The sequence below is a fragment of the Trachemys scripta genome, chromosome 5 (assembly GCF_013100865.1).
Source record: "Trachemys scripta elegans isolate TJP31775 chromosome 5, CAS_Tse_1.0, whole genome shotgun sequence".
NCBI lineage: Eukaryota > Metazoa > Chordata > Testudines > Emydidae > Trachemys > Trachemys scripta.
In genome coordinates this window covers 78,929,463-78,943,310 of record NC_048302.1, presented here as the reverse complement: position 1 = coordinate 78,943,310, position 13,848 = coordinate 78,929,463, and the positions used below count along the sequence as shown (strand labels likewise).

General features: G+C 42.8%; 1 protein-coding gene across 2 annotated transcripts in view; it reads left to right on the top strand.

The window, feature by feature from the left end:
- The window catches only part of ACSL1 (acyl-CoA synthetase long chain family member 1), a 61,336-nt gene that overhangs the window by 23,594 nt on the left and 23,894 nt on the right, over positions 1-13,848 (top strand). For both annotated transcript variants that reach the window (XM_034772612.1, XM_034772611.1), the window contains exons 3-7: positions 3,097-3,211; positions 3,661-3,725; positions 4,613-4,714; positions 9,635-9,734; positions 9,899-10,077. In XM_034772612.1, coding sequence (XP_034628503.1) covers positions 3,097-3,211; positions 3,661-3,725; positions 4,613-4,714; positions 9,635-9,734; positions 9,899-10,077 — 561 coding nt within the window. The remainder of the gene's footprint in view (positions 1-3,096; positions 3,212-3,660; positions 3,726-4,612; positions 4,715-9,634; positions 9,735-9,898; positions 10,078-13,848) is intronic.

Genomic DNA, 13,848 nt, shown 5'->3' with positions numbered 1-13,848 from the left:
GCTGTGTCAAATGACAAATCTTGATCTATAGATGAGCTCAAAGTATGAGTGGATCCTGTAGGTACTCAGTAAGTGGATGCATGTCTAGGGGCCACATAGTACCACTTCACCTGTGAGTCAGTACTCTAAATGCCTGTGTTTTAAACAGAATAGAAGCCAATGCTTTGACATTTTTCATGACATTTTCAGGCCTTAAAACTTTTGCTGCATGTTACTATAGTGAGTACTTCTCACCAACTGTGAGAGTGCAGTTGGCCATTCTGCAGGATTTTCTCCCCATCTTGTATTTGCACTATAGTAAAAAATTGCTATACTTAATCTGAGGGTTTGTCTACATCCAGCTAGCTTGCAGCAAGCTGGGGTGTGAATCTACACCACATTTGCCAGCAGTGGACTGCCTCTGTGTACCCTGCTGACATGCCATAACAGTTCATTGGGAGTAGCTCAAACTTTAGCCATGGACTGCCTGGAGTAGATCAAAGTTTGAGCTACTCCCAATTAATTGTTAAGGCATGTCAGCAGGGTACACCGAGGCAGTCCACTGCTGGCAAATGTGGTGTAGATTCACACCCCAGCTTGCTGCAAACTAACTGGGTAGACAAGATTTAAGATGAAATAAAGATCTGGGCCTAAATGGGCTTCAGGAATATAACCTTTAGAACTCTAGCTTAGCTTCCAGTTCATCTTAGTTCAGATCATGTTCCACGAATAACTTGTAGCAGTCTGATTAGGTAACACAGGACTTTCCACTGGGTCCCATGAAACAGACTTGGCTCTTGTGTTTGGAATAGGAGCGTGCTCAAATTCATGAGTCCCATTTTCCGTGTCTGAAGCTTATTGCATAAGCTATTCAATTCCTAAACCTAGAAACTGCAATAGCCGAAAAGAAAAAGCTTTAAAGTTTTCAGTGAACCTGAATAAGAGTCTCCAGTACACAGTGCTCCATTTGAAATGGAATACAGTACAGTGAGCAGCCTTGTTTTCCTTTCCTCTGTACAAGCATATCTTAGTGATGTGTGCTTGTTGTGGAGTAAGTAAAGGGCTTAAGTGTATGCCAGTATGCTTCTGAACCTAGGCACTATAGGAATACTTGAAGAGACTTTATTCTTCAAATACTTGTTCCCAGTCTGACAGTGAAGGAGTGCCACTGAAACAGTGCCTTAAACGTAGAGTTTGACTTAAACCAGTGTAATTTGTTCTGCCATTAACTCTCCCTGACGAACTGCTAGTATGTCTAATATATTGTATTTTCCTCTTCCTTGAACTGCCAAAGTGTACATAATTGGATAATTGACTGTCTCCCAGTGCTAGATTGAGAATACCATAGACCTTGAGGAAGAGCCTAGACTAACATGCGAACAATTCCACGTGTAGTAGTCCAAATGCAATGTATACCCCACAGGCACTGATTCAACTAGTCCAAAATTTGGCTAGGCAATAAAGCCTAGGTGTCAGCTCTGAACACTGCTACTATTTAAGAGTTTACATGAAATCCTGTGTTTAGCTAACTAGACAAGTGGTTTTCAAACTTTTTTTTCTGGTGACCCAGTTGAAGAAAATTGCCTGCGACTCAGTGGAGCTGGGGCAGAGGAATTTGGGGTGTGGGGACCTCAAGACTGGTGCAGAGGGTTGGGCTGCAGGAGTGAGGGGTTTAGAGTGCAGTGGGGGGGCTCAGGCTGGGGAAGGGATTGGGGTTTAGGAGGGGGTCAGGGCTCTGGGGTGGGGCTGGGGATGAGGGGTTTGGGGTACAGGAGGGGGGTCTGGGTTTGGGGGATCGGGGTTGGGGCAGGGGATTGGGTGTGGAGTTGGGGCTCTGGAAGCAGCCAGCAGCAGGTCTGGCTCCTAGGCAGAGGCATGCAAGTGGCCCACAGGCACCACCCTCTCCCAGCTCCCATTGGCTGGGAACTGGCAAATGGGAGTGCGGAGTCAGTGCTCAGGTTGGGGGCAGTGTATGGAGCCCCATGGCCTACTGCCTAGGAGCCAGACCTGCTGCTGGACACTTCTGGGGTGCAGTGCAGTGTCAAAACAGGTAGGGACTGCCTGCATTAGCTGGGCAGCACCGCCGACTGGACTTTTAATGGCCCGGTCAGCGGTGCTGACCAGAGCTGCTGGGACCCAGTGCCTTGCATTCTGCAACCCAGTACTGGGTCGCAACCTGCAGTTTTAAAGCCACTGAACTAGACTATTTTTGCTAACAACTTGGTAGCTGAAGGCTTTCAGATAGAGATGAGCCACACTGATGGTGAGAGCAACATGCATAATTCTCATATGTAAAACTTTAATTTCTTAAATAAGCATTCTCAATCAATAAAAATACTCTAGGAGTCTTTTTTTTTAGCAGTAGAATGAATCTAGAGAATAAGCTATGAACTTGAACTCTCAAGCTAATTGCTAGCTTCTACTTTCAGCAAATGCTAGCATGCTTGAAACAAGGAGGCTTCCTAAATTCCAAGGTATGTTCTCTTAGTGGCCTATAAAAACTAGATCAGAAAACTGGTTCTGAGTGCCTTAAAGGGAGTGTAAAAACCAAAAACTTACGGATGCTGGAATAGGGTTAAATAACTTGTACCTCGTGCTCAAAGCTTACTTCCTGCTCTGGTTAGTTTGCTCTTGTGACCTATTACTGACTTCATTGGAGTACTACTGAGGATCTCTTAAAATAAAACTTCTCTCTAGAGTTGACTTGTTAAACAGTGTTCTAAAATAGGTGGATGCAAGCTTGCTTACAAAAACAAACAAGATCTCGAACTTGAAGTTCATTGACTCTTCAAGTGTGGTCCAGAGGGGAGAAGGCTAGAAGAACTAGCTTTTCTACTTCACTTTGTGTGTGTTTTTGTATGTGTGTTTTAGGCTCTTAAAGAACAAATGTGCCATGGCCAAATTCTGCCCCTTCATGCACCTATGCTACCTCAATCTTGCCCTTGCTATTACTTTTAATGTTGGGACACATGAGAAGATCTTTCTAGATTTCATAACTTGCTCATTCCTTTTGAAACATTTTTGGTCTCAAACTAGCCACCAGTATCTTGTTGTCATTCCTGTCTTTTAATATGTCATTAGCCTCCCTAGCTATAAACATGTATACTTTTTTTTTAGGGTGGTGAGCATGCTCGAAGATCATGCCTGCTTAATAGTGATGAGCTATTGACATATTACTATGATGATGTGAGAACAGCCTATGAAATCTTCCAAAGAGGTTTGGAGGTGTCAAGTAAGTTTATAAAAAATAGTTCTTGACAGTGAAGAGACAAACTTGTAGGGTTTGAGACAGTTGAGGCTGCAGAATAAGATGTTATCCTGTTCGGTAGACAAATAATGCTCTAGCATAGGAGGAGGGCAAAGGTAATGTTTCAGAACTCTGGAAAGCAAAACCAACTGGAGATCTGATGTGAACCAGGGCAGTGCAAGAAAAGCCCAACCTAGGGTGCACTCTGTTCAGTGTACGCTGACCAAACCAAAACAAATGTGAGTTTGGCTTCTATAGGTGGCCTGTGGTCTAGTTCCCAGTGGACAGTAGTCTCTTAAAACCTAATCCTGACAGGGGACTAGCTGAACTGAACAGCTAAGGTATCAAATAATTGAAAGGGAGAGAACAGAGTTATAGCCTGAACAAAACTGGAATAACTGCCACATGATTTTTTTTTTCCTCCTCCCTCCAAGATAATGGTCCCTGTTTGGGTGTTAGAAAACCAGATCAGCCATATGAATGGATCTCTTATAAAGAGGTAAGCAGCCACTCTAGTTCTCTATCTTAAAACAAGTTGGTTTTTCCTCCCTAGTATGACTGTTGGTCTAATACCAATGATGTATGAAATCTTTTAACTCTGCAGCTGTTTCAAGTAGTATCTCAAATTCATGCTGCCCTGACCCTGCAAAAAATATTGCAAGGAGATAATTTCTAGCAATGCCATTCTAAGAAGGCCCTGCATTCTAGGGACAAGAGCTAATATAAAAAGGGAAATGGAGTGAAAAGCATTTCACAGGAGTGTGCATTTTAGGACTATAAATCTGAGTATGAACAGTCCCAGATACTGTGTGTTTTTTTTTTTTGTTGTTTTTTTTTTGGGGGGGGGGGATGTCTCAAACAACTCCACAACCTTTCAGATCCCATCTTAAGTTAATCACTTCAAGACTGTTCCTGAGAGCTCTATTCCATAGCTCTGACCCATTCAAAAGGAAGCATCTTCCAGATGCTGCTTAGACAGCCTCTTTACCAGTCCATCTAGCTCAGTGGTTTTCAACCAATTTACCATTGTAGGCCACATATGCAGCTCTGTGTTGTGTGGATGTGGCCCACACAATATATACTACCTGTATGGCCCTGAGGATGTCACAGGCTTCAGTCATATCAACCTGAGAGCCCTCAAGAATGGTGTCTTGAAGGGATTAACTGTAAACCACTATACTATGCTCTACAGTCCAACTGGAGTAGATTGACTGATGGCTATTGTAATGCGTCTCATTTAAGTCATGGAAACAGCCAAAAATAAAAAGGCCCAGTAGACTCTCTCCTTCCTGCACTTTAAATCCCAATACCCCGTGTAAGATCAACAGATTGAGATGTGGTGTACTGAGGAGTTTGCTGTTAACCTTAGTTGACTTTCTGTTTCAGGTCTCAGAGAGAGCAGAGTATGTGGGTTCAGCACTACTTCACAGAGGCTACAAGCCAGCTCCAGACCAGTACATAGGAATCTTTGCACAAAACAGACCAGAGGTAACTGTCCCTAGCATATCCTTCAGATAAAGTTAAACTTAAAATAAACTGACCCATTCAAGTTCTGAAATTATTGGACAGTGTACCAGTTTCCTAGTAAGAGATGCATTTGGGGGTAGAGAGGTACTATCATGTAGGCCTACAATTATACATGTGGCAGCTATAACTCGGAAACCAAGCTTGGCATCTAGTGTATAGTAGTTATTGCTTCCTTGTGACAGACCCATTGGCACAGACTCTTACCAGAGCCACATCTAGAAGGAAGGGGTAATTACAAAAGATGTAGGGAATCCCAGGGTACCTAACTCACCTCCCCCTTTTTCCTAAACACTCTGGACTTCAGAGAGGAGACTGGAGACTTATCCCTCATGTCAGCAAAGTTTGCTAGTTTGTTGCCCTCTAAAACTGGGTATCTCATTTTGACACTGGATTAATATTTAAAATGCTTAGAAATCTGTCTAGTATGGTGCATATAAAACTATAAGCTGTACTTGTGCTGGCTAGTGTCTTGAAACTGATTTTAGCAATTCCCCAGAGATGCTAACCACTCATAGGCAAACACTAAATGTTGTGACACACCCAAGTGTCTGTTCATGCTGCAATACCGTGGATTACAACCTTACCAAATGCCTGCCACTTCTGTGTAGAATCTGCTCTATTCTATTAAATGCAGTGTCTTGGACCTTACCTTCAAGTGAGCTGGAAGTGAGCCCACAATCCTTTTCCAAAGGATAGTATGTTCAACTGGCAGATATGGTATGAAGGTTTCAAGACTTCTAAACATGGAACACTTCTAGTGTCTTTCAGACAATATTTAAGGCTGTTTAAAACTTGGGGAATGCTTTTTTCTCCTCTTCCTCTTCTCCCCCCCCCCCCCCAGTGCTTTATGGATGTCCACACAGCCACAATTTCACCCCCTAGGACTAAGGAAAAAGTCTAGGACATCTCCCACCTAATAAAACAAGATTAATAGGAAAAAGCATAAGATGTTTAAAATGATAGGTTTCCACAAACTCATTGGCTCTAGTCTTCTGGATTCTCCTAGAATAGGAGATGGAATGGCAGAGAAGAAGCCAGAATGGTGGTCTCTTGGTATAGTGCTTCTCACTAGCAGACCTTCTTTGGGTATAGGTGAAGAATGGTCAAAAACTGGGGTACCCTTGCAGCATGACTACTTCTACTCAAGGGGATTAGTCAGTGTATGTCTACTTGAGCTACAGCTGCACTGTTTGCAGTATAGATGTACCCAAGCTAGCCTTTAGCTCAGGGGTGGGCAAACTATGGCCTGTGGGCTGGATCCAGCCTGCAGGATTGCCACCCCTGTGGTGCTGCGGGCCCCGCACCACTCCCGGAAGCAGCCAGCACTATGTCCCTGCAGGCAAGGGCTCCGTCCACTGCTCTCGCCTGCAGACACTGCCCCTCGCAATTCCTATTGGCCGGGAATGGGGAACTGCAGCCAATGGGAGCTTCGGGGGAGGTACCCACAGGGGAGGGCAGCACGTGGAGCCTCTGATCCGCTGCATCCGCCCGCCCCCTGGGGCCACAGGGACGTGGTGCCAGCCAGTTCTGGGAGAGGCGCAGGGCCTGGGCAGGCAGGGAGCCTGTCTTAACCCCACTGTGCGCCGCTGCCACCCCAGAGCTGCTCCAGGTAATCAGTGTCAGGCCAGAGCCAGCGCCTCTGGACCTCTCCTGCACCCCAACCCCCTGCTCTGAGCCCCCTCATTCACCCCACACCCTTTCCCATGCCCCAACCCCTTGCCCTGAGCCCCTTACTGCACACTGCACCCCCTCCCGCACACTGCAGACCCTCTGCACCCCAACCTCCTGCCTCAGCCCTACATTGATGGCCCTGCATTCCATTTCCCCACCTAGATGTAGTTCTCAGGCCAAAAAGTTTGCCATCCCCTGCTTTAGCTAGCTGGGGTACCGGAGCAGTAAATGAAGATGGCTGTACCAGCCAAAGGCTTCTGAGCCTTACCCCTCTCTTTTTATGGCATATAAATTACACTTCTCTGCCTTTTAGTACCTCCTGATGTCATTGGACAAGTCCAGATGCAAGGCCTACCTTGGAGCCATGTAACTTGGTCCCTGAGAGGGGGTGTGTGGTTTTGTTTGTTAAATTAGGTCATCAGTGAGATGGAAAAGCTTCACTTAAGCCAGCAATTTTAAATATTGGTATCTTCCAAATCACACAGTTCCCTGAAACCTCCCCCATCCAATTTTTAGGGAGCTGGTATGGCCTTTGAGTCAAATGTCCTCAAAACATTACCAGTTTATGGGAATACGCAATATAAAATCCCTAATAAATAACTAGAGGGAAAAACCCTTGCTCAAACTGAGTGTATTCCCAGTGAATGAGTTTTTTACGATAGATTTCATCTCTGCTGCTTCTGTTAACTTAGAAACAGATGTTTTTATGCTTGCAAACTACTGTAATCTCCCTATTTTTGCAACTTTATTGTCAGTTTTCAGAGTATAAATTTTCTCTTGATAGAAATTTAAAGCTTACCAAGTTGAAATCTTTTGAAATATAACACTTCAGCTTGTATGGACATATAGACAAAATATCCTCCTCATGTTCAGAGAAAAGAACTGGTGTCAGGACTCAAGGTTATAATTGAAGATCCATCTGTAACTCTAGGGTGTGATGGGGGAACTTTCTCCACCATTATCTGTCTGTAACACAAAGGTGCTTGAATTCTGCTAGTGCAGGAGTATTTGGTACAGTGGATTTCAAGGTGTTATTGCAACAGGAAGCTGGTAACATAGCAACTAAAATGGAGGCTACTTTCAGAAAAGTTTAAACAGTGGGTATAAAAGGGGTTGTAATACTCAGTCCAAAAATATCCAGGTACCGTTATCAAGGTGGCTTGATAGTCTTACAAGCCAATCTAGCAAGCAGGCCTGAACACTGTCTCTACTGTGTGAGCAACTTGGGGGTCAACTGTCATGAGTCATTATACTGAACTTTACAAAAAGCACACTTTTGGAACATGAGCATGAAAAGATGATACAGCTTACTTATAACATGCACTCCTTCCAAAAAAAAAAATTTGTCATGTTTGGTGGCTGATTCAGCCTGGAAATATATACCTCTACCGAAATATAACGCTGTCCTCTGGACCCAAAAAAATCTTACTGCATTATAGGTGAAACCACGTTATATCGAACTTGCTTTGATCCGCAGGAGTGCGCAGCCCGGCCCCCCCCCGAGCACTGCTTTACTGCGGTATATCAGAATTCATGTTATATCGGGTCACGTTATATCTGGGTAGAGGTGTACCATTAGTATAGGAAACTTAAAGCTTTCCTAGACCAGGTTAACAAACATAACAGAGGCTTGAGATTTAGCAACCTTGGTAGCATATTTAATACTGAACAAAATGTTAGGGGATTAACCAATTTAATGTTACACAAACATAGTACCTCTTGTTCAGGCAATGAAGTAACTGGCTAACTTCCTCTGAAAACACTGGTTTTTTCCCCAATATTTTTGCTCTAGTAAAAGCTTAGAGAGCCCTTTAGGATTATGGATCCAGTTTCAGATTTTAAAAATGTCTGCTGCTTTCACCACTAACTGGAATTGGTGAACATTACAGATGTTGAAAAATACTCAGTCCTACAATATTGTAGAATTTGTGACAAAACTCAAAGTACCAGGAAGGAAGACTTGAATTGTCTGTTTCTAGGCACACAGAAAAGCCAGGGAGACTTTCATCTCATGGTAGTCACAAATCCTAGAATTTGGCATAGCTACATGGGTATTGCATATAACTGGTTCTCTTTCGTGAACAACTTTCACTGTCCTGTTTTTTAGACATTCTCTGAATGCATGACTGCCTTGTACAAGGGTGCTTTAGGATCTAACCTGTCTAAATTACTTGGTGTAAGGTTGTAATAGCTATTGTGCTTGCTGAGATATGTAACACATTATCCAGTGAACTATTCCCATTTCAACTTGCAGTTGTCTGTCTGAGTACCTGTGGAGAGCTCCTCACCAAGCAGAGGGCATATATCTAGCTCAGCATATATTACAGAATGGCTCCTTACTAACTAGAGATTTTCTGCCCATTTGGACTTTTACTTATGGAAGTGTGGGGAGCAGTGGTGTGGGTGTGTGTGTGATATCTCAATCTCCAAAGTAGTAGACCCCGTCTTTTCAAGAGGGAAAGGTGACCATATGGCATTTGGATTATTAGTTTTGTCTGAAGTGTACCACCAGCTATAGACTGGCTTGCATCAGTTTACCAAACATATTCAAGGCTCCTGCATACCTAGCCACTATCAGACTGCACCAACTTGCACTGAATGACAAGCACTGACACTTGAAGCACTTCAGTGATGGCTCATACAGAGGGTTGCTGTGCCAGGGATTGATTTTAATCTAATAAAAGCACTGGTTGAGTAGAAATCCCTGTGCTCCCACCTATAAAGCACACTCCCACCGAACAGGTAGAATCCAAAGGAAGAAACTGGAGGGAGACAAGAATAGAATGGGTGCATGTAGGGTATGTAGGAGAAGCTAGCTAGTAGAAACGGACTTGGGGTGTGTTTTTTTTTTTTTTTTTTTTTTTTTTTTTTTTCTTCTTCCTCCTCCTCTCAGAGGGGCAAGACTAATACGTGTGTGTGTTTGTGGGAGAGGGGTTTGTCCAGAACTAGCATCTGCTCCCATATAACTGAGAACTACTGGTAGGCCAGCTTGCTTGTTAGTATCTCTGAAAACTAACCACCTATACTATGCACTCCTGGGTAAACAAATGACCGTTAAAAGAACAAGCAACTCTTGTTGGGCAAATCTCCAAACATTGAAGATTTCCTTATTGGAATGCTAACATCAGGCTCCTTCATTTCAGGAGTCTTAGCACTCTGCTGTTTTGGACTAGTAAACTCGTATTGACTTGTGCTTTTCTTTCTTCACAGTGGGTTCTCATTGAACAGGGATGCTACACCTACTCCATGGTGGTGGTGCCACTTTATGATACGCTGGGAGCTGACGCAATCAGTTATATTGTGAACAAAGGTATGATTCTTTCAGTAGTTCAGTAGCTAAACATCAGATGACAGGCTTGACTGGTAAAAATGATTGCCTTTATTCAAAATAACCCTCTGATATTAGACCTGATCCAGACAGGTTTATAATTAGATAAGTCAAACTTTTACTAATAGCACTCTTCTCCTAATTAGCTGATGTAGGACTGGTTTTCTGTGACAAATCTGACAAGGCCAAGCTGCTGCTGGATAATGTGGAAAGGGGAGAAACTCCAGTCCTCAACACCATTGTTATCATGGAATCCTTTGATAGTGATCTCTTAGAACGTGGGAAGAAGTGTGGGGTTGAAATTCTCAGCCTGAGAGAATTGGAGGTAAGCACTGAAGTCTTCCCCTACTTCCATGTACAACTATGGGAATAGAGGAGATACTGGGTGGAAACAGTAAAGTGCCCTGGAGAGTTGGGGAGTCAGCAGAGTAATTCATCCTGTACAGATGGCTGGTTACAAAATCTTGATCTTTCTTCAAGAGAGTGAAGGGTAAAGGTTTGACTTCTATTTACACAGGACATCCTTTTTAGAAAGTAAATAATTCGCTAGTGTTTCACAATGGTTAAATGAGTCTACAAAATATTTTCCAAGGTGAATACAAAAATTAGTGAAATTGGTTCAAGGGCAACACTAAAACCTAAATCTTACCATTAATATTTACATCTAGAGGAGCTGTCTGAACAATTCTGCTACCCCTTTATCTTAGTCCTATTTCATAAAGTACCAGCTGCAATAAAACTCAGATGGTGGGTTTATACACAGAATAACTACTTGTATTGATCTTGTTCAGTGCACATAGTCAGGGACACCCAGTCCATGACTAATTTGGTACTCAAACACCAACACTCTGCCATCTTCTAGTTGGAACCTTAAATTAAGGCTTACGGCCTCTGTTAGTAAATGGACAAGGTACAGCTGTCTTACACGTCTCCTGAGGTCAAGAAAATCTAGTACAGCCTCATTCTGAGGAATGCTAGTATGGGGAGGGAGGAGCAGGTGTTTGTAGATTCATCTGTTTAGTAGTTCTGAATCTAAGGCAATGGTGACTAAAAACAAATTGCCTACTACAGAGGGAATGGGAGGGAGTGTGTTTTTCTAAACTTTTTCTGCAGCTTAGCACAACTGAACTTGGTTCAGTGACTTGGAAACTTAACATGAAGCTGTCTTGCTGGATTTTATACCACTTATACTGGCCCTACAAAACAATGGCAATGGCCTGAAGTGGAACACTGGCCTTCTAGGAGTACCATCATCTGGAAGTCCATAAAATATTCAAAAGGTATATACCATTCTTCTGCTTCAGGCAGCCATAATGAGCTTAGATTGAGGCAGTATAACTTCAAAGTACAGAATTGGGGGATAAGCTTGCAGTTTGCATCCTTCAACCAAAAAATGTCAGGGCTCATAGGCTCACTTGTGACACTTCAATTGAATAGACCATCTAGTCAGTAAAATGGACAGTTTTCAGATGTGGAATTTGAGAGAAGTGGCACATCTTTCCATGTAAAGCTATAGAATTTTAAATTTAACCAGGCTTCGACTGGGAAATTGGTGAACACAAGACTCACCGATATCTAACTCCCAAGTGATATGTTTGATCCCCTTGTTCCTCACTAACTGAGGTACGCTCCTGAATTTCACTGAACCAAAATCTTTGCTGCAGTTAGACTGCTGGGAAAAAGCATTCTCCTTTTGGTGAAGGTGTACAGATAACAAAACAGTATTACCAAGGAACAGCTAGCTACTTGCATGTGTGTTTGGAGGTGAGGGGGTAAAACTTTTTTTTCTTGCTTCAGTATAGTGAACTTTCATGACATCAATAATATTGCAAAACACCTAGTTCTTAGTGGTGAAACTGGTATAATTCTGAGAAGGTTTGAACTAGACTTGTCCAAAACCCAAAGAATAACCTGGGATACTAAAGCCAGCCCTCTTGCTTAAGGGCTAGTGCAATTCCAGTGCTTTAAATAAAATTACTTTTAAAGAGTGGATTGTTGGTGGCTTGTAACACTCAGGCTTTCATAAAAGCAGCTTATTCTAACTATCCTAGGGCAGTAGCTCCTAGATTGCCTTTCTGTTAATTTTTTTCCTCCTCCAAGTGATGATTCGCTCCCATTTGTCCCCAGTGGGAGCTGCTGGGTCCGGAGTGCTTATTTAATAATAATAATTAATTAATAAAAAAAAGTGGCCCACAACTTGAAGTGCACAATACCTTGGTAGCTAAAGTCTGACCTGCATTTGTCCAGTTAATGGGAAAATATTCAGTCCTCACTGCACATAAGATGAGTATTAGAATGTATCTATTGAGACTTAACCTTAAAGAGTATACAATACAATCAACATAGTCTCTTGTATCTTACCATGAATAAGTAATAGAATGCCACTAGAAGTTTAGTACTACATCTGGCAGCAGTGCCCTCATCCAATCCAGTCTTGCAAATGTGGCATAGTTGCCTGTCCATCACATCTTTTTCTTAAGATGTGATTTTAACATGGTCACAAATGATATGCCATGGAAATGTTAAGTGCATTTTCCCAATGCATTAAGTCTTTATTAAAACAAAAAACCCTTGACCTAAACAGCCTAAAATCTTTTTTTTTTAAAAAAAGCAAAACAGTGAAGAGACTAAGGCTATGTACGCTGCACTTTTTAACAATAAGCACCGGTGTTGACAGTGGTGGTTGTTGGCTCTCCTGCTGACAAAACTACTGCCCCTTGTTGGGGTGGTTTTATTTTTTGGCAGGAGAGCTCTTGCTCTCACTCGCCTACAAAGAGCAGCTATGCTGCATACCTTGCAGTGGCAAGGTTTTATCGCCACAAGTGTGCTTCTGTAAACTGTGCAGTGTAGACATAGCCTAAGCCTTTAATTCAGAGTGGGGACAGTCACAAGGAAATGTTCAGTGCTTAGTTTCTTATACCTTGAGGTAAAGACCATGATAAAACTGACGCACAGAATTATTTCAGGTTTAAGACTGTTAATCTTGACAAATTGAAATGTTGATTTATATGGGTCCTTTAATGACTGTCATTCCTAATTAGGATTAAAAACATTTAGTCTTGAAACCTTTAAGATCATTAACACTGAAATTTCATACTCAAATATGCTTGGCTTTTAGCCATTACCTCTACTACTGGTCAGAAGGGAAAACTTCAGGCTCTACTTTAGCTTTTTCTAGATGTTGGAACGTTTGTCGGCCTCTTTAGCCACAAGGTCAGACAAATCTCAAATGACAAGAGGCCACAATCAAAATAGGGGATGCAGATTCTAAGCCCTACTCTGTTCCCATTGTGGTGCAAAGTGAGCAGAAACCACCTGCGAGCTCCCTTCCTAAACTCTGGAGTAGGGAGCATAGGAGATGAAGAGTGGCTGGAGTGTGCTCTAGCTGTCAGCTAGTGTAAATTGGAACAGACCCCAAGCTGTTGTAATCTGAGCTATAGCTGAGAATCCAGGAGCTGCACCCACCCCACCCCCTGGTTGCAATGAAGCTTCCTCTGCTTCAAGCTCCCCTAATGTACAGCTCCTATCCTGCTCTCCCTGAAGTTCCCACAGCCTGGTGATTAATGAAGCAACTGGAGTTTCTCTGCTCCATTACAGTGTTGGCAGGGAAGGAATGGCAGCTGGTAAGTGCTTTTGGCACTTGTGTAGGGAAACAGTGGGAGGCAGCTAGGGAGAAGGTGCTCCCCACCTTCTTGTAATGACAGCTGTTCCAAACATTGACATTCAGAAGTCACAGGGGAGCATATTTCTAATTCATAAACAATAGTCACTTCAACAGTAACTCTAAGTCCACAGCATGGGCACCATCATGCTAGAATAATGGACTTGTCTTCAAGGTGGCATTGGCATGATATTGGACGCTAAAGTCTTCTGACATCTGACGGTAGCACAACAATTAAAAAGTTAGTGCCCCATCTGCATTGATGAAGCATGTGAAACAAGGAGTCTGTTTTCAAAACAAAGTGCAGAATGAATGTCAAGTATCAGGGGGTAGCCGTGTTAGTCTGTATCTACAAAAACAACAAGGAGTCTGGTGGCACCTTAAAGACTAACAGATTTATTTGGGCATAAGCTTTCGTGAGTAAAAACCTCACTT